A 21,230-nucleotide genomic window follows, 5' to 3' on the forward strand; every position below is an offset into this window, starting at 1 on the left:
TTGTTAGGCCCCCCTTTTCCTTGTCCTTTGGCTACGGGAAACAGCTTTTCTTTGGAGCTCCTTACGTCTGTGCTTGTTGGCAGCTCTGGGTTGGAAGCATCCTGTGCAAGGTATACGGGGAGAAATAAACTCAGGAGACTCACCACTGTGGGGTTCCTCCAGTTCTGAGGTCACTAGGCTGTCCTCTTCCTCTATTACCCCTCTCAGAGTCTTTCTATCCTTATTTGTTGGGCTATGTCCAGAGATTTTAGACGTCAGAGGGAGGACCTGGGAGGAAGGGGGCTTCGCCCTCTTAGTGGAACTGAAGCTTCTATATTCTTGCTTTTTAAAAAGATTTATTTTTAATTTTTAAGTGATCTCTATACCCAACATGGGGCTCAAACTTACAACCCTGAGATCAAGAGTCACATGCTCTACCAACTAAGCCAGCTGGGCACCCCTATATTTCCTTTGTATATCAGCTGTTCTACTCTTTTGCCCATTTTGTAATTATGTTGTCTAACTTTCTGGGATATGTATGTATGCATTGATACAATTCACATACCATAAAAATCACCATTCTGAAGTGGATAATTCAGTGGATTTTAGTACATTCACAAGGTTGTACAGCCATCACCACGGTCTAATTCCAGGACATTTTCATCACCCCAAAAAGGAGCCTCATATCTATTAGTAGTCACTCCCATTTCTGCCCCCACCTCCACCCCTGGCAAACACTAATCTACTTTCTGTCTCTATGGATTTGTCTGTTCTGGACATTTCATGTCAATGCAATCATGTAAAATGTGGCCTTGTAGGTCTGACTTCTTTCACTTGGCATGTTTTCAAGGTTCATTCATATTACAGCACATAACAATACTTTGTTCCTTTTTATGGCTGAGTACTATTCCATCATATGGCTAATACCATATTTTGTTTATCCATTAATGTGTTCATAGACATTTGGGTTGTTTTCACTTTTTGGCTCTTATGAATAGTACTGATGTGAATGTTTGTTTTCATTTCATCTCTCCTAGGACTGCAATTGCTGGTCCATCTGATAACTCTTTTTAAGGAACTGCCAGCTGCTCCTCTGCAGCAGTGTATTAAGCATGTCTTTTTATTTTGATGCTGTGACATCTTGGGCCCTTGCAGACCCTGGAAAGACTTCTTCTCCCAGAGCTAGCTACTTCCTGGAGACCGCAAATGACTTCCCTGTGAGCATGCCTTTCATATGCAAACCAACCAATCCAGAGCCCACCCCAAATCACCTCCCTTAGACCATTATCCCTCTACACTCATCACCCCGTCACCCTGGGGCCAGGTACCAGACGACTAGAGACAGCCTCTACAGCCAGAGCCCACTGAAATTATTCAAACAAGTCAATGTTTAGCCTGCTTACCCCTCTTTGCCCTGCCTTTCCTGCCAAAACCACTAGAAAGGCTTTTGCCCATGTCTTCCCCTCGTCTCCTCTGTCTCCTGGCTGACCTTGGCACTTCTCCTACTGCCCTGCATGGTGTGGTGGGCCCCTCCTCTTAGGAAAGATGAGTAATGATCTATCTTTTCAATGGCCATCATCTCCTGATCTGTTGGCCCCGCCATACCTGAATAATAATAAAGCCTACATTTTATTTATTTTTTAAAAGATTTTATTTATTCATTTGACAGAGGGAGAGCACAAGCAGGGGGAGCGGCAGAAGGAGAGGGAGAAGCAGGTTCCCTGTGGTGCAGGGAGCCCAATGTGGGACTCCATCCCAGGACCTTGGGATTAAGATCTGAACTGAAGGCAGACGCTTAAAGGACTGAGCTGCCCAGGTGCTCATAAAGCCTATATTTTAAAAGAAGAAGCTGCACCATTTCACATTCCCACCAGCAATGAATAAGAGTCCTCATTTTTCCTTATCCTTACCTACACTTGTTATTTTTCCTAAAAAAAAAAAAAAAAAAAAAAAGGATTATTAGAGCCATCCTAGTGGCTGTGAAGTGATATCTCATTGTGGTTCTGATTTGCATTTCTCCAATGACTGATGATGTTGAATATCTTTTCAGTGCTTTTTAGTCATTTGTATATCTTCTCTGGAGAAATGTCTATTGAAATCCTTTGCTCCTTCAAAAACCTGGGTTATTTGTCTCATTGTTGAATATCTTTTTTAAGTAAGGTCTATGCCCAATGTGGGGCTTGAACTCACAACCCTGAGATCAAGAGTCACACACTCCACCGACTAAGCCAGCCAGGTGCCCCAAATATCTTTTTGTTTTTAAGGTGTAGATACTCTACATGTTTTTTAGGTATAGGTCATTGGCCATTAATATACATAGCACAAGTATATTTGCCTATGCTGTGACTTTCTTTTTTCACTCTCTTAATGGCATTTTGGGAAGAATAGAAGTTATTCATTTTAATGTAGTCCAATTTATCAACCTTTTCCTCATGTTTAGTTTTGGGTCCTATTTAGGATATCTGTGCTTTGTCTAAAACCATGAAATTGTCTTCTACTCTCTCTTCTAGAAGTTCAACTGTTTTATATTCCACATTTGTATCTGTGATCATTCTGGAAATTATCTCTGTATATAGTGTGAGGTTGGGTCTAGATTAAATCATTTCCAGGGACACCTGGGTGCTCAGTTGGTTAAGCGTCTGCCTTTGGCTCAGGTCATGATCCCAGTTGAGCCCACATTGGGCTCCCAGGGAGCCTGCTTCTCCCTCTGCCTCTGCCCCTCCCCCTGCTTGCACTCTCTCTCTCTCAAATAAATAAAATCTTTTTAAAAAACATAAAAAACAAATTATTTCCATATGGATATGCAATTCACCCTGCACCATTTATTGAAAATTACATCCTCTACCAACTAAACTATAGTGCCACATTTACCATAAATCAAACGACCACATATATGTGGGTCTGTTTCTAGACTCTGTTGCATTAGCCAACATGTCTATCCTTACACAAATACCACAATGTTTTAGTTACTATAAAATTCTAGCAAGGCTGGCTATTTGTTACTGTAAGTCTTCCAACTTTGTTTTTCTTCCTCAAGATTGCCTTGGCTCTTCTTAGGGCTTTGGATTTCCATATACATTTTAGAATTAGCTTAACAATGTCCACCAAAAAAATAAAAATGGTTTTATAGGTCAATTGGGAGAGTTGACATCTTTATCATATGGTCTCCAATCCATGAACATGGTCTAATCCTTCCTTATATTTAGGTCTTCTCTAATATGTTTCACTAATGTTGTATAGTTTTATGTGCAGAGGTCCTAAGGGGTAAGAGGTCATAAGAACCTCCAACTTGTAGCCAAGTCGGGCAGAAGGTGTGGGTAACCTGGGGGGGGGGGGGTACCTACTACTTGCAGTTGGCATGTGAAAAGAAGCAGCAGTCTTCAGGGACTGAGCCCTTAACCTGTGAGATCTTATACTACGTCTAGATAGACAGTGTCAGAATTAAATTATAGGACATCCAGCTAGTGCCACAGAATTGCTTGCTGTCAGAAAAATCCCTACACCTTTGGTGACCAGAAGTAGAGTATTCTGTTTGAGTAGTAAAGGAGGCAAACAGAAGGAAATACTGGGGTTTTCCTTACACAGATGTAATTTGCTTTTTTCATCCTCACTTTCTCATGAGTATACAGAGTTTTGCAAGGGCTCCATGATGTGTGATACACAGCGACAGACTGAATGCAGAAGCAGGTATGAGATTCCAGTTCTCTTCTCTTCATCCAGACACTAAAGAAATTTGCAAAAATGTAAAACAATGCCACTCTGCTCACAAATGTTTTGGAAAATATAGTTATTTTCATGACAACACTGTTATTTGTATTAACATGGGAAGGTTTTTTATTGTTATTTTAAAATTAATAAATATTTAATTTTCAGCTTTAATTCTGATATAGAAAATACCAACAGATACAACTCACATAAGCAAAAGCTTTTGGGGGGTTCTCAAAAAATTAAAGGGTGAAAGGGGTCCTGAAACCAAAGACTTTGAGAACTGATGATGTTTTAGAGTCATCATCAGCGCTCCGTTGGGTCCTGCTCCCCCGCCGGTCAGTAACGGCTCTCCTGTGCGCCCTTGCCTGCCTGCAGTGCCACACACTGGAGATCGGAGGAACTGCAGGGCATCACCAGCTTGTGGTCCTAATACCTCCCCATTAGGATGTACCTTATCTTCAGAGGTCTGAGCATCAGCCACGCAGCTCCGCCTTCTCTAAGTCCTGTAACACCACCTCTTCGTTTTGTCCTCACAGCTCTAGGAGTAGGAATGGAGTTACCTTAGTCTACCTTTTGCTCTTACAGGATTCCAATCCCTGCGTGGGCAACCTCTGTTTCAACCCCCCCCCCCCCGCTGCAAATACCTATGGTGTCTGTTGTCCTGACTGAACTCTGTTTGATATGCCTGCAATACTAAATATTCTTTCCTTAGATACCTCTGAGAGGGCCCTGTAGCCCTACAAGAAGTTTCCCTTCTTTTTTTTTTTTTTTTAAGATTTTATTTATTTATTTGACACAGAGAGACAGCCAGAGAGAGGGAACACAAGCAGGGGGAGTGGGAGAGGAAGAAGCAGGCTCCCAGCAGAGCAGGGAGCCTGATGTGGGGCTCGATCGCATAATGCCGGGATCACGCCCTGAGCTGAAGGCAGACGCTTACGACTGCGCCACCCAGGCGCCCCAAGAAGTTTCCCTTCTTAAGCTAGTTTTGGGGATGTTTTTTCTTTACAACGAAACTATCTGTGATTAAGGCTTCGGGTTCATAAATATCCTGCCTGCATCCACACACATTCCATCCCTCCTTCCCAACATTCCAACCCTCCTTCCCAACACGAAGAGGGTGAAGGATGGTTCCCACATGTTCTGAATCCTACTCATTCTTCTTCTTCTCCCCCCTCCTCCTTCCTCACCACCACCACCATCATCATCATCAACATCTTATATAATACTATGTACCAGGCATTTTACCTACATTACATATATTCATTTACTTAATCGTCATAATTAAATGAGGGAGAAGCCATTATTATCCCTATTTTAAAGATAAGAAAACATGCCCAGAGAGATTAAGTGACTTGCACATGGCAATACAGCTAGTTAGGGGCATGGCAGAGATTCAAACCTAGGTAGTCTGGTTCTAAGACCCAGGCATGTTGATTCGGTCCACATTTATTGGGCAATTACTTTGTGTCAGGTCCTGTTCTGATACTGAGGCTACAGGGAGAACAAATGAGTGTCCTCAGCCCCACTAAATCGTCTCGCCCACATCTCCATCCTCTCTCTCACTGGCACATTGTCTATCTCATCTTTCCCACCAAAAACAACAACAACAAAAAAAACTCACTCCCTGTGACCCCCCAGCCCTCTCAAACTATGATTCTGGGTTTGTTTGTGTGTTCATCCCTAATTCCAGAGACAAAAGGAGAGCCAGAACATGGGACCATGTACTATCTTTTCATCATCTCCATCCAGTGGAATATGCCCAAGTCTCTCCCATCTTAAAAAAAAAAAATCACTCTCACTCCCCTGCTCCTATCCCAGTCCTGCCTCTCTTGGCCCTTCATCAACAAACTTCTTGAAGCAAATGTGTATATCATTTCCACTTGCACACCTCACACTCTGAAATCAGTCATTGGCCCTCTAGTGCCCTAGAAATTGGAACCCACATTCTTCTCAGCCTCTCCTTTCTTCTTCACCTCCAAAGTTTCAGAAAATGTTATCTACACTCTGCCTACACTCCCCTCTTCTTGTAAACCATTTGGGTCCCACATTATGGCACCTGCCCCCACTGATCCTTTGAAACTGCCCTCACTGAAGGTATTAACACCTCTCTGCCCTTAAATCGAGAAGATACATCTCAGGTCTTGACAAGCTTGTCCATGCTCTCCTTGTGGAGACTTTTCCTGGCTCTTTCCCAATGCTGGCCCAGGTGTCTCCCTTTCTTCTCCCACTCTCCAGAGCTGTGGGGCACTCTGGGAAACTGGTACCAAGGGTGCTGGAGGAAGCTTCCTGGGGACTAACACCTTTCCAGACTTGCCCCTGAAGACAAAACCAATTAGAAAGCAGGTCATCTAGGCATACTTAGATGAGTAATCAGCATGTCTGTTTGATGAACCAGTCTGGAGTTTAAAGACAGGGGCAGAACTTGAGTCTCTCAATCATGGAAAAGCAAGCAATGCCTTCAGACGTAGCTGACTAGGACTCAGAAGGAGGTAGTCTGTCCCTTCCTACCTAAGGACTCTGGCCAAATACTTTACTTTCTGGAAATTGAAACCCAACTGCCCAAGCCAAGAAAGCTTCTATACATAGAAAGAAGAACCAAAAAAAAAAAAAAGCAAAAGAGAGAAAGAAAGAAGAAAAAGAACAGGAAACAAGAGATATACAGTAGAGAGAGAATAGTCATCAAATCTGTCCACTGTCTTTAGTCATCATAACCTTCCCCTTGGGAATCCCAGCTGTTGTCTACACTATGAAGACAGGGCACTGTCACCCCTGCCCAAGACCTAACCTCCAGAAAATACAACCCATTCCCCACCCCTGTATCTGTTTCTGCACAGAAATGAGCACTGGAGGTAGAAGACGTCCTGGCTCTGTTGCCTTCATGGAGATCCCGAAGAGCACTCTCAATTCATTCTATAAAGCCACACATTCTTTCCACCATCATCCCCCAACAGATCAAGAAAGAAAACTGGGAAGCAAACTGTTCCACAGCAAGGACACATTCAGGTCAAATGCTTTTCCTGAGTTTACCGGCTATTACATGCACATAAATACACCTTCTATGTTCAGTCTCTTGTTTGTTAGGTGACCCACCAGCCAAGGGACCCACCAGCTAAAGAGCACTGCAGTCAAGAGATTCACCTGATGAGGGATACCTGAGCTCAGAAATACAGAACCCAGATAAGTTACCATATCAAAGCCACCTCAGACAAAAGATTCACTAGTCGAGAAGACCTCACCCCCAATCCAAGGTCCCACCATCCTCGAGACCTTCCAGAAAGCAATCTGCATTCTTCATCCCACCCAACCTTGGTTCTGTCTCCCCTCACCTCATATTTTTTGTTCTGGAATATCCACCTTGCCTCTTAAAATGCTTTGAGCTAATTATTCATCCAGTCAAGCAGAACACCATGCGCTAGTTACCAATACAAGGAGAGGACTCCAAATACGTGGAGGGTAGCAAAGACCATCACAATGCCAACCCACCAGAAATAGAAGTCTACACACTTCTGCCTGCTGCATCTTGGTCTCAGAGCTGCCAAGAAAGATACAACACAGTCCAGCACTGCACAGACACTTAAGCAGAAGAAAAGAATACACGATGAGCCTGAAATGGGGAAAGCTATTCCCACATGAGGTGATGAACCCTGCAGGCTGTGTGGGCTTTTTAGCTCTTGGTCAGAAAGTGTTCCAGGCCCAAGGGCCACTCTTCTGTGGCAAGGCGGAGGCTGAAAGACTATGCACACGAAGACTTTGCTGACCGCTGAGTATGTCCCTTCCTGCTGTTCTTGGCACTTCCAGGTCCATGCCTGTGCTTCAATACAGTTGTGTCTTTGACAAATCATCTTGGAATCTATATTTGTGGACTTCACTGTGTCATCTCCTACCCACTTACAAGTCTTTACAGATTGGCTCCTCTCACCCTCCACCCCCCTAAAACAACCAGCAAAGGGAACTCTCAGCTAAAACCCAGTGGCATTAGCATCCACTGATAATTCTTCCCTGAGTCACTAATTACTATGGTGTTTGAAATGGCTGCTGGTTTTCTAATGATGCATAACAAGTGCCCTCAAACTTGGTTATTAACTCACAGTTCTGTAGATCAGAATGTCTAGGTTCTCTAGAATGCTCAGAATCTCACAAGGCTAAAATCCAGGTAGATTTCGGCCAGTATTTGTTCTCGTTTGGAGCTAGGATCCTCTTCCAAACAAATACGGTTGTCACAGATTTCAGATCCTTGCTCTTATAGATATAAAATAGGTCCCGTTTCCTTGCTGGCTATCAGTTGGGAGCCACTTCAGCTAGGGGTTGCCTGCATTCCTTGCCATGTGGCCTCCTCCATCTTCAATCTAGCAATGGAGTATCTCCCTTGACTGCACTCCATCACATGCCTTGAATCATTTTTGCCAGTAAGACCTGGTTCCTTATGAGAACTCACCGGATTACGGTTTTTTCATGGAAGATATTTTTCCTGTCTTAAACCTAATTGATTGGGGAACTTAACTACAAGTACCAAATCCCTCCACAGCAGCACATAGATTATTACTTGAATGAATAACAGGGAAAAGGTGTGTGTACACCGGGGAGCAGGACTCTTGGGGCCATCTTAGAATTCTGCCTACCAAATGGTGATTTCCCATTTCCATCATTCCATCCACACTTACTAGATGGCATCATACTTTAAGAAAGACCTTCCTCTTTTTCACCTTCTTTCTCTCTCTTTCTGTCAGTATGGACTGAAGAATTCTTTTCTAATTCAACATTTTATAATCTATTATTGACATTATTCCTTTTCCTTCCCTTCTGATTGTAAATCTCCTATTTTTCTTACTGGGCTTGTCTACTTCCTCTCTCCCACCATTCTCTGAGAGGTGATTCTGGTACTGCCCTCCTGTGAGGCCTGCAGATAGGGGTCTGCAGCAAGGAGGAGCCAGGATCAGATATTACAACGGCTCTCAACCAATCCCTATCAGGGCGGGTGGAGTCAATGTCCTGGTAGAGGATGGAACCTGGCTCCAAGCTCAGACACCTGGGGAACAAGAAAATCGTGGGACCACGCCCCCTTATGCAGACAGCCAATCAGGACTTGAGGTGTTGGTTTCTCCATTGTGAAGAAGTGGCCTCTACCATTGGAGTCTTGGGATGCTGGAGTCTTGGGTTAGAACAAGGGGAGGTATAGTGGGTTTGGCTCTCTGTTTTCAAGACACTCGGGATCTGTCTTTGTGTGGGTGGAAAGATCATGCCGCCAAAACCCGATGCAGGCGCTCCACCAGCTGCAGAGGCCCCACCGGCTGCAGGGGCCCCACCGGCTGCAGGGGCCCCACCCGCTGCAGGGGCCCCACCGGCTGCAGGGGCCCCACCGGCTGCAGGGGCCCCACCCGCTGCAGGGGACCCACCCACTGCGGGGGCCCCTGAGAAGCCGCCACAGGAAACACAGACACCTGAAGAACTGGCGTTTTATGCCCCGAATTACCTATGTTTGACCATCCTGGCTGCAATTATTTTCCCTCCCCTGGGATTAATAGCTGTATTCTTCAGTTACAAGGTAAAGCAATACCTGTGCCATGGCCCATCCTGCCCTCTACCAGCCCCTTGCACCTGCTTCCCTCCTGGGACCCGGGTAGGGGTTTCCCTTAAGTGACCATTGGTCTCCAGCCCTTCCCCAAGGGTGTCACAAGGCTGGACTCAGGAGCCCACATCTAAAGCTCCCGTCCCTACAGACCTTGCAGGCCAACAAGAGCAGCCAATGGGAAGACGCTTACATCAACTCAGGCCGAACTGGTTGGCTGGATGTATTCGCCATACTCATCGGTTTAGGCATCATTTATGCCTATGTCCTATTTATGTGAAGGTCAGGCCAAGTAGTCCAAGGGTCCACTCCAAATAGGACCCACCCAAAGACACTAACCAGCCAAATCAGCCACCACTCAAGAAACCAACATCTGAGACATCTTCTAGCCAAGAAACCTATCAGCCAAGAAACTCAACATCCAAGCAACCCACTAGCCTAGGGACATCATACTACTTCATCCTCTTGGCCTCCAGAGCCATCTTCATCCACCTTGGGGGTCCTCACTTTCATGCCCTGGATATGCTTAGCTCTTTGATACTGGGCTGCTCTTTCAGAAAAATATTTATTTAAACCAATAAAAATGAAGGGAATGTTCCAGCTTCTCATATGTTTGCATGTGTGTGTCTGTTTCTGAATCAGCATCTGTGTTTTGCTGGGGCTATGTGTTTCTTATCTCTACTTTTTCTAGAAAAACAGAAATCTCCTCCAGCTTTTGAGATCCCAAAGTCAAACTGCTAGGGGGAAAATGGAAAGACTTCAAGAAATAAACAGTAGATTTAGTGGAAGAGCTGATGAAGACCACCTCTCTCCCAGTCAAAGGTAAATGGTCCCCTATTCATAGAATAGGGGAAGTAGAGAAAGAGAGATTAGATGCAAATATATCCCTAAGGAGGTTCCTGAGGCCTGTGTCTCAGGAAGGGGTGAGATGTCAAAGATCCCAGATACCACTTGTATTACCTCTTCACAAATAAGTCCTACAGAGGCTCCAAGATCACAAAGAAAATATGCTGCATGGTGTGGAGATCTAGGAAGAAATGGCCTTAGACAGCCAAGTAGGCTAGCCCATATCCCAGCTTGGTGAAAAGGAGGTAGAGTCTACAGGAATGCCAAGTGCCAGGGTGGGAGTGACTACCAGAGGGGAGCCAGGGATAACACGGGAGCCATCCAGAATGAAGGAAAACAGAAATCTAGGCTGACACCATGGACAACAAACACCCAGGGGTTCTTACTGGTACCTTAATTTCACGAACAAACCCAAATTGGAACCCAGACTGGGCCATGATGTTGATTACATACTCTTGCTGGACTAATGTTTGAACTCAGGAGCCAAGCAACCCATCTGCCTGCGATCCTTCAGATTTTTCTTCCTTTTCTTTTTCTCTCCCTCCTTTTCCTCTGCCTTCTTCTCCTCTACTTTCTGACCCTCTTGTCCCTCCTCTTCCTGCTCCTTCTCATCTTCTTCTACTATTTATTTGCTCAGTTATCTATGTGGCCCTTCACTAATTGTTCCCAATTCTCCAGAAGAATTCCCCATTGTGAGGTAGGTCAGGTAACTTTTTTCTTTAAGATTTTATTTATTTATTTATTTATTTGGGGGGGGGGTAGTGAGAGAGAACACGAGCAGGGAGGAGAGGGAGAAACAGGTTCCCTGTGAGCAGGGAGCCCAACTTGGGTTCCCTGAGATCATGACCTGAGCCGAAGGCAGACGCTTAACCAACTGAGCCACCCAGGAGCCCCAGGTCAGGTAACTTTTCAATTCTCTTTTTTCCTTGGGTTTTGAAACCTGTTTATTTATTTATTTGGGATTTTTAATTTACACAATGTTCACATAAATACATCCTCATAAAGAATCAAGTAATACAAAGAGTATGGAGGAGCTCACCTCATGGCTGGTCGAGATATCATTTTCCTCTTCTTGAAGGTAATTGCTGTCAATACTTTATCGTAACTCTTTCTAGTTACCTTTCTATGCATTTCCATATGCCTTGTGTCTACACACATTGACATCACACTGTTTTTCTGCTGACTACTAGTTGTTGATGATCTTTTCCTGAAGATCTTCAACACTTCATGCCCTGTAGTCCACTTCTGAATAATCTCCCTCTGTCCTCCTCTGGTTCAAAGGGTACATTCCCATGTTCTCAGACCTGTCATTTCTCCTTCAATGATAGCTCATGGGATTCCAGCCCCTGGAATGAACCTGTAGGCCCTTCTGTGTCTGGGAGGATAAGGATATCCTGACCAGGACAAGAGGGAGAGTATCACTAGAATAAACAGCTGCAGGAGAGCAGATTTTGTTCTGCACCATGAACTAGTTTGGCGAATTTTATTTCTGACCCCTGAAAACTTAACAAACTTTAGGACACTCAGGATGTGACATTATTACCATGTCCTATGATTATGATTCTTAACCTCTTACAGCCTTCAATTCTGATGACCCATTTATTGTATCACCCTTGTGGTGAGACTTAAACCGATGTCCTTATTTTCTGGAAAAAAGATGTGCTTTTGAAATTTCTTTGTTAAATCAGAAGGAGATTACTAGCATGAAATCCATGGATGTGTGAATTAAAAAGAGAAAAACAATACTTTCCCATTCAAGAAATACTCTCCAATAACCCATGATAGGACTGGATTTCTTATTTAAATGAAGAGTTTGAGAATCTGAGTCTCATTTAAATCAAGAGTACACTGGGTCTCTAATTTTAAAAATGTTTCTATTGAAGGGCATAAGAGTGTACAACTCTTATGTGCATACCAATGAACTTCCACAAACTTTCACAAAACGCACACCTATGTAAACTGCTCCTGAAACAAGGCACAGACTAGAAGAAATCTGTGCCCTCTTCCAGTCATTTACCCACAAAAGAAAACCCCTACCGTAACTTTCTCTCCCTTTTTTAAATAAAGATTTTATTTATTTATTTATTTATTTATTTATTTATTTATTTATTTATAGAGAGAGAGAGAGAGAGCATGAGCAGGGGAAGGGGCAGAGGCAGAGGGAGAAACAGGCTCCCCGATGAGCAAGGAGCCTGATGCTGGACTTGATCCCAGGGTCCTGGGATCATGACCTGAGCCAAAAGCAGGCACTTAACCAACTGAGCCACCCAGGCGTCCTCTTCTCTCCCTTTTTAAAATAACCGCCTGGTGGGCTACATCAGGGATTGCCAAATTTACTATCGGGACCTTCCTGCTGATGGATATTTAGATTATTCCTATCTTTTGGCTGCCACAAACAATTCTGCAAAGAACATCCATGAGCATTCCTCTCTGTTCACATGAGCAAGTATTTCTCTAGGATAGAGTCCAAGAAGTGGGACTGCAGGGTTGAAGCATAAAGGGCTTTGGACGCTTTGATGGCTAACTTCTGCAAAGTTACGATGACTTCTGCAAAGCCTTCATCAAATCGCACTGCCAGCCCTAGTGTTTGAAAGAATCATTCTTTGCCTTCTTGGCAGCACATGATATCATCAATCCTATGAATTCCTGTCATTTTGATGAGTGAGAAGTAATAGCTCCTTATTGCTTTAATTGGCATTTCTCTGATGAGTAGTGAATTTTTTTTTTTTAAGATTTTTTATTTATGTGATAGAGAGACAGCCAGTGAGAGAGGGAACACAAGCAGGGGGAGTAGGAGAGGAAGAAGCAGGCTCCCAGCCGAGGAGCCCGATGTGGGACTCGATCCCGGAACGCCGGGATCACGCCCTGAGCCGAAGGCAGACGCTCAACGACTGCGCTACCCAGGCGCCCTGAGTAGTGAATTTGAGCATTGCTATGGACTGAATTGTGTCCCTCAAATCTGATATCTTTTTTTAATTGAGTTTTTTATTTTAATTCCAGCATAGTTAACATACAGTGTTATATTAGTTCCAGGTGTCCAATACAGTGATTCAACAATTCTATACATGACTCAGTGATCCTCATGGTAAGGGTACTCTTAATCCACATCACCTGTTTCACCCATCCCCCATCCACCTCCCCTCTGGTAACCACCAGTTTGTTCTCTATATTTCAGAATCTGTTTCTTGGTTTGTCTCTTTCTCTTTTTTCCTTTGCTCATTTGTTTTGTTTCTTAAATTCCACATATGAGTGAAATCATATAGTATTTGTCTTTCTCTGACTGACTTACTTCACTTAGCACAATACTCTCTAGCTCCAACCATGTTGTAGCAAACGGCAAGTTTCATTCTTTTTTATGGCTGAATAATATTCCAGCGTGTGTGTGTATGTGTGTGTGTGTGCGCACGTGTGGTATATATATACCATATCTTCTTTATTTCTTTATCCATTCATCTATTGATAAGCACTTGGGTTGCTTCCATAATTTGGTTATTGTAAATAATGCTGCAAAAAACATAGAAGTGCATGGTGCCCTTTAAATTAGAGTTTTTGTCTTTGGGGGTAAATACCCAGCAGTGTGAGTACTGGATTGTAAGGTAGTTGTATAAAAATTGATATACTGGAACCCTAACTCCCAATATAACTATGTTTGGAGAGTTCTGACAATATTGTATTAAAAATATAAAAAATGTACCAAAACCAAATATTTTTGTAAAATCCAATTAGAAAATGGACAAAAACATGCCCATCCTTCTACCAAAGAAGATATAGAGATGGCAAGTAAACACATAAAAAGATGTTAAGAATCATTAGCCATCAAGGGAATGCAAATTAAAACCACAATGTGATATCACTACAAACCTGCCAGGGTGGCTCAGATTTATGGAAAGTAGTGGTAACATCAAATACCAGCAAGGGTACAGAGAAACCTGATCCCTCATACATTGCGGGTTCCAGTGTAAGATGGCACATCTAGTCTGGAAAAAAAAATTTAGCAGTTACTTATAAAACTAAATATGCAGGGTGCCTGGGTAGTGCAGTCAGTTAAGCGTCCAACTCAGATTGGTTTTGGTTTTGGCCCAGGTCGTGATCTCAGGATCATGAGATTGAGCCCTGTGACAGGCTCTGCACTCAGCATGAAGTCTCCCCCTCCCTCTGCCCCTCAACCCCCCACTCTCTCTCTCTCAAATAAATAATCTTAAAAAAAATGAAACGCAACAATTGCGCTTTTGGATATTTCTGAGAAATGAAACTTACATCCACACAAAAACTTGTACATGAATGTTTACAGAAGGTTTCTTTGAAACAGACAAAAACTAGAAACAATCCAATGTTCATCGGTATGTGAATTTATAAACAAATTTGGTATATTCATACAAATAAACATTAAGCTGCAATAAACAGGTATGAATTACTGATACACACAACAACCTGGAGGAATCTCATAATTATGTTGAGTGAAAAAAAATCAAAGAAAAGAGAGTATATATTATGATTCCATTTATGTAAAATTCTAGAAAATGTAAACTAATCTATAATTAAAGAAAGCAGATCAGTGGTTTCCTAGGGATGGTAGTGGTTGAGAACAGGGAAAAGGGGATTTCAAAAAGGCTTGAAGATACTTTTAGGGTTACGGATGTGTAATCTGGACTGTGGTCATGGTTTCACAAGTGTCTACATAGGTCAAAACTCATCAAATTGTACACTCAAATATGTGCAAATATTCTGACTGGAACACAGCCATGTTCATTCATGTATGTACTCACTTATTATCTATGGCTGTTTTCACGCTACAACAGCAGAGCTGAGTAGTTGCAACAAGGATTACATGTGGTACTCTCAGCACTCTGCGCTGCTGCCTGCTATACTACAAACTATGGTGATGCAGTTAAAATTCAACAGTTTCAAATGCCATATGTATCAACATGCCATGACTTGTTTTTGTTTTTCTTAACAGTGCATACCTATCAGGCACCTGGGTGGCTCAGTTGGTTAAGCGTCTGCCTTCGGCCCAGGTCATGATCCAGGGTCCAGGGACTGAGTCCCGCATGGGGCTCCCTGCTCCGTAGGGAGTCTGCTTCTCTCTCTCCCTCTGCCCCTCCCCCCACTTGTGCATGTTCTCTCTCTCTCTCTCAAATAAATAAATAAAATCTTTTTAAAAAAAAAGAATGGGGGAAAAAGACATACAAACACTACCAAATAAAAACACTACCAAAACAAAGATGGGTGGTTATATTAATATCAGACAAAGTAGATGTCAGGGCAAGGATAATTAACAAGGATAAAGGAAGACATTGAATAGGGGTGCCTGGGTGGCTCAGTCGTTAAGCGTCTGCCTTCGGCCCAGGGCCTGATCCCAGAGTTCCGAGATTGAGCCCCGCATCGGGTTCCCTGCTCCGCTGGGAGCCTGCTTCTTCCTCTCCCACTCCCCCTGCTTGTGTTCCCTCTCTCGCTGGCTGTCTCTCTCTCTGTCAAATAAATAAATTTTTTTAAAAAATCTTTAAAAAAAAAAGAAAGACATTAAATAATGATAAAAGAGACAATTCAACAGGAAGATATAAGAATCCTAAATGTATGAGCACTGACAACAGAACTTCAAAATACCTGCTAAACATGATAAAAACAAAAGGAGAAACGAACAGTCACAATTATAGTTGAAGACTCTGCATTCCTCTCTCAATAACTAATGGGACAAATAAACAGAAAATTAGTGAGGATATAGAAAATCTGAACACCATCAACCGACTATATCTAACTGTTACTTATAGACTACTCTATCTAAAGAAGGCAGATACATAGTCTTTTTTTTTTTAAGAGAGAGAGAGCACTCATGCACCCAAGTGGGGAGGTGGAGGGGCAGAGCAAGAGAGAGAATCTTCAGTAGGCTCCACACCCAGTGTGGGGCCCAATGTGGTGCTGATCTCACCACCCTGAGATCATGAACTGAGCTGAAATCAAGAGTAGGATGCTTAACCAACTGAGCCACCCAGGAGCCCCAGCAGATAAATACTCTTTTCAAGTGCACATGGAACTTAATCAAGATAGAACATATCCTTGCTCATTAAACAAACCTTAACAAATTTCCAAGAATTAAAATTATAAAAAGCATATGAAATCACACAAAGCAAAGCATACAAAGTCATATTATCTGATGGTGGTATGAGAATTCTAATATTCCCCCCACCAATATCCTGTCCCTGGGGTATAATCCTATGTAATCCCTGACTGTCAATATAATGAGATATCTCTTCTGGGATGAAATTAGGTTACATGGCACAGCTGACTCTAAGAAAGGGACGTTATCTGAGGGGACCCAACCTAAACACATGAGGCCTTTATCTGGGTCTAGGGTCAGACACAGAGGAAGTCAGAGACTCAACATGTGAAAGAGACTTTGATGGACGGAGATTCTCCCTTGGTGGCTTTGAGATGAACAGCACCACACAGCAAGGTATGCATGTGACTTTAGGAACTGAGACTAGATCTTGGCTGATAGCCAGCAAGGAAAAGACAATGGCCTCAATCCCAAAACGTCAAAGAACTGATTTCTGCCACAACCACATGAGCTTGGAAGAGCATCCAGAGCTCCACATGAGAACACATTTCAGCAGACACATTCACTTCAGCCTTGTGAAAACCTGAGCAGGGAACTCGGCCATACAGTTTCTGGATTTCTCCCCTATAGAACAGTGTGACAATGAATGGCTATTCTTTAAGGCACTGAGTATATGGTGATTTGTTACACAGAAATAGAAAACTAACGTGTTGACCATAATAAAAGTAAAGTAGGGACCAAGAGCAGAAAGATAATAGGAAAATCTCCCAACACGTGGGGGAAAAACATGCAAGCAAGTAATTCATCGGTCAAGGGCAATTAGAAAATGCTTTTAACAGATCAAAATTGAAATATATAACATATCAAAATATGTGGGGTGCAGCTAAAGCAGTACTTAAAAAGAAACGTACAACCTCAAATGCTCATATTAGAAAATAAGAAATGTCTCAAATTAATGATCTCAGCTCCCAACTTAAGACACTAGAAAAATAAGAGCAAAATAATACTCACCCCCCCCCCGGAAAACAAGCAGAAGAAAGAAGAGATAAGGGGGGGGGATCGACAAAATTGACAAGGTAAGAACAATGAAACCGTGGAGAAAGTCAATGAAACCAAAAGCCAGTTCTTGAAAATAACAGATGAAATTGATAAACCTTTTGTAAGACTGACAAAATAAGACAGAAGATACAATGACCAATATCAGAAAAGAAGGAGAGAATACCTCTACAGGCCCCTGGGACACTAAAGGGAAAATAAGGGACTACTACAAAGTGCATAAATAGAATATACACCATCACCAACTGGGGTTTCTCCCAGGAATGCAAAGCTGGCTCAATATTAGAAAATCAATCAATGCAATCCATTACATTAACCATCTCAAGAAGGAAAACTACATCTTCAACTGATGCAGAAAAGGCACTTAGGAGTATTCAACATCAATTCACAATAAAAATTCAGCACACCAGGACGAACAGGCAACTTCTTCATCCTGATAAAGGGCATTTACAGAAAACCTATAGCTAACATCATATGTAATGGTAAAAGGGAAGGCTTTCTCTCTAAAATTGGCAGCAAGGCAAGCATGTTCGATGTCACATCAGAATGGAAGTCCTAATCTGTACAATAAGCCAGGAAAAGAAAGAAAGGTCATAGGGATTTGAAGGAAGAAATAAAATGACCCTTAATTGTAGATGACGTGATTGTCTATGTAGAAAATCCCAAGGAATCTACCAAAAAACCCAGAAAACAAAAACAAAAACAAAACCCTCCTAGAGTTGATAAAACAAGTTTAGCAAGATCACAGGTTGCAATATCAACACACAAAAATCCAATGTGTTTCCTTATGCTAGCAATGAATAATCAGAAATCAAATTTATTTAGGGGCGCCTGGGTGGCGCAGTCGTTGAGCGTCTGCCTTCGGCTCAGGGCGTGATCCCAGCGATCTGGGATCGAGCCCCACATCAGGCTCCTCTGCTGTGAGCCTGCTTCTTCCTCTCCCACTCCCCCTGCTTGTGTTCCCTGTCTCGCTGGCTGGCTGTCTCTCTCTGTCAAATAAATAAATAAAATCTTTTAAAAAAATCAAATTTATTTAAATAAATAGATAAAGGGGATTAAGAGTACACTTATCTTGATGACCATTGAGTAATACATAGAATGGCTGAATCATTACATTGTGCTCCTGAAACTAATATAAGACTGTATGTTAATTATACTTCTATACAAAATAATAAATAAATAAAAATAAATAAATAAAATAACAGCTATTGAAAAATGATAATCATAATACCATTTGCAACAGCTCTCACAAAGCAAGTAGTTGGGTGTAAATCTAAATTATTACGTGTATCAGCTGTGTGTTTAAACTACAGCTGCTGACGAAGGAAAGAAAAGGCCTAAATGGAGAGGTTTCACATGTTGGAGAAATGGAGGCTCCATGTCTCTCCCAAACTGGTCTGAAATGCTAATGCAATTCCTATTAAAAGACCAACAACATTTGTAGGTCAACACAAATATAGTCAAACAATTCTGAAAAAGACCAACAAAGTTGGAGAACTCATGTTACCTGATTTTCAGAATCACTGTAAAGCTACATTAATAAAACAGTGTGGTATTTGCAAATGGATAGACACTAGATCAATAAAACAGAATAAGGAGTGTCGAAAGAGACCCACATGAGTATGGTCAATTTATTATAAAAAGAAATCCAAGTGCAATTTATAGAAGAAAGAACAGGGTTTTTTCCCAAAGGTGTTAGATTAATTAGACCATGTGCAAAACATAATTAATCTCCACTAAAACCTCGCATCTTATACAAATATTAACTCAATATGGATCATAGATCTAAATGTAAAATGTAAATCTGTCAAACATTAAGAGAATATCTTCCTGACCCTGGATTAAGCAGACTTCTTAGACATGACACCAAAAGCATGTTCAAAAAAGTAAAAAAATAAAATTAAGACTCAATTCAAATTAAAAACCTTTGCTCTCCAAATGACACTGTTCAAAAATGAAAAGATAAGCTACAGAGCCAGAGAATATATTTGTATATCACACATCTGACAAAGACTTGTATCCAAAATATGTAAGTGATCCCCTATTTTACTGTAATGACAACAATTTTTTTAATGAAAAGAAGATTTGAACTGACACTTCACCAAAGAGGATATACCAGTTGCAAATATGCACATGAAAAGATGTTAATTCTCGCAGTTTCCCCCTACTGCTAAAGAATCTGACTCCAAGGGGTTAAATGACCACTCTCAAGGTGCTAGAAGCAACCCAAGACTCCTAGGCCTACATCATTCTTGCCCCAAGTGGTGCTTTCCCCGCTAACCACCACCACCCCCCCCCCCCCCCCGCTCCGCACCTCGCATAAGTCATGCCCCGGTTTGTCTTGACCAATCACCTGAAAGAGTAGGAAGAGCTTGAACTCCTTCAGACCAATCAGCAGCCATGTGAGTACTGAATTCCCCACCCTATTACATGCAATCTCAATCAGCCAATAGTAATAGAAAGATAGAATAGGAGGCGGAATTCCTGCCTGTTGGAGTGAGGGCGAGGCTCCAGGTAGCCTTGGTAGTGCCAGATCCCCATCCTCTAATGAGATGTCTGACGCGGCAGGGAGGGAATTTATGGGGGGATAGGGTGGGCGGAAGAGAGCGTGAGTAGCGGCAGAATGAGTGGGCAAGAAGGGTCTCAGGAGGAGGCAGAGAGGGTGTTATAAGAAGAGAAATATTCAGAGAGAACATGGATTTAGCAGAACGGGGAGGCTGCTGTGAGTGCAGGAAGGAGGAGTTCAGAGGGTCAGGACGCTGGGTTCAGAGATAGGGAGAAGGTGGTAGAGGGGAAAAGGGCAGGCCTTTATAAGGGGACAATGAAGAGGCTACGAGGGGACATGGAGAGGGCTTAGAATTTACAGTTGTTTGAAGGAGGTCTTAGAGGAGCCAACAGAGAAGCCACGGGTGGGGGGAAGGGGAAGGGAGAAGTTTATGGCTGAACAGTAAGGCCCATAACAGGACTATGACAGCTTCATGGGGACAAATTGAGGGATATTACAAATGAGATAAGGAGAGAGGTACCGTAGACATGCACAGTTTTATAGAGTGAGAGCTTTACGAGGAAACAAGGTTTTGTAGATGGAAAGCGAGAGTGTTCAAGGGTTGAGTAAGGTCTTCTTAGTAGGCGTTCTATAGGGGCAAAAAGGCTGCTTTCGGGGACCACGAGGGTGTTATAGGAACAAAGTGTGATAGTGGTTCGGTTGCGGTTCCAGGGAGGCCAATGAGAGTCATGAGAGTCAGCAAGGGATTTTGTGGGGGTGGTGTTAGGGGCCAAGTGAGACATGCTGTAGGGACCTGCAAGGCAGATCTAGAAGACAGAGAGGAGGTTACAGGAGACAGGGAAAGGGTAACTGGCAACAGGCAGGGATTACAGAGCATGGGGGTGGAAGGGGCTGGGAGATCTAGGGCAGAGGAGGTATGCGAGGGAATAATGACAGGTTAGAGGGGACATGGTAGGAGCTGGAATCAGTATGAGTTTTAAAGGGGGTCAACGAAGATTTATAGGAGCCAAGGAGAGATGTGTTAGCATGAAACGGGAGGTGGTCAGAGGGGACAGTCCAGAAGTCATTCTGAGCTATAACCTATCCCCTGTCCCCAGGCATTTGAAATTATGTCTGATGAGCCCCCGAAAGACCACCTCGTGCTGTCGATCCTGGCCTACTTGCTGTGTTGTCCCTTAGGCAGTGCAGCCATGTACTACTCTTCCCAGGTGGGAATCTTGTCAAATCAATCCTGCGCTCTCCTCCCTCTTCACCCTGGTCCTGAACCTGAACCAATTATATCCATGATCTACCCTCCTGTTGGTTCAGGCTCCCACCCTGGGTCCTCACAGTCCTGTCTCCCATTCAGTAACCCTTTAAGCCCATCTGTTCCCATTTCCCTTCTCCCCTCAAACCCAGACAAGACGCCACAACCATAGGAATGAACCAGACTTGGCAGCTGAGACCTCTGAGACAGCGTTCGTACTCTCAGTCATAGCAATTGCTTTGGGATGCCTCAGTATACTCAACACCTG

At 42.9% G+C, this 21,230-nt stretch overlaps 2 protein-coding genes across 3 annotated transcripts in view; one reads left to right on the plus strand and one right to left on the minus strand.

The window, feature by feature from the left end:
- ATP4A (ATPase H+/K+ transporting subunit alpha) overlaps window positions 1-21,230 on the minus strand; it is a 77,005-nt gene that overhangs the window by 38,078 nt on the left and 17,697 nt on the right. The window lies entirely within an intron of this gene.
- On the plus strand, window positions 8,924-9,533 carry PMIS2 (PMIS2 transmembrane protein). Its single transcript, XM_087853377.1, has 2 exons — window positions 8,924-9,229; window positions 9,405-9,533. The coding sequence occupies exons 1-2, from the start codon at window positions 8,924-8,926 to the stop codon at window positions 9,531-9,533; spliced, it is 435 nt and encodes a 144-aa protein (XP_087709503.1).

The sequence above is a fragment of the Ursus americanus genome, chromosome 21, assembly GCF_024610735.1.
Source record: "Ursus americanus isolate L20-20 chromosome 21, mUrsAme1.1.p, whole genome shotgun sequence".
Classification (NCBI taxonomy): Eukaryota; Metazoa; Chordata; class Mammalia; order Carnivora; family Ursidae; genus Ursus; species Ursus americanus.

Coding starts and splice junctions, on each gene's coding strand:
- PMIS2 (XM_087853377.1), top strand. CDS start 8,924: ATGCCGCCAAAACCCGATGCAGGCGCTCCACCAGCTGCAGAGGCCCCA. Junction 9,230..9,404: donor CTGTATTCTTCAGTTACAAG/GTAAAGCAATAC, acceptor CCGTCCCTACAG/ACCTTGCAGGCCAACAAGAG.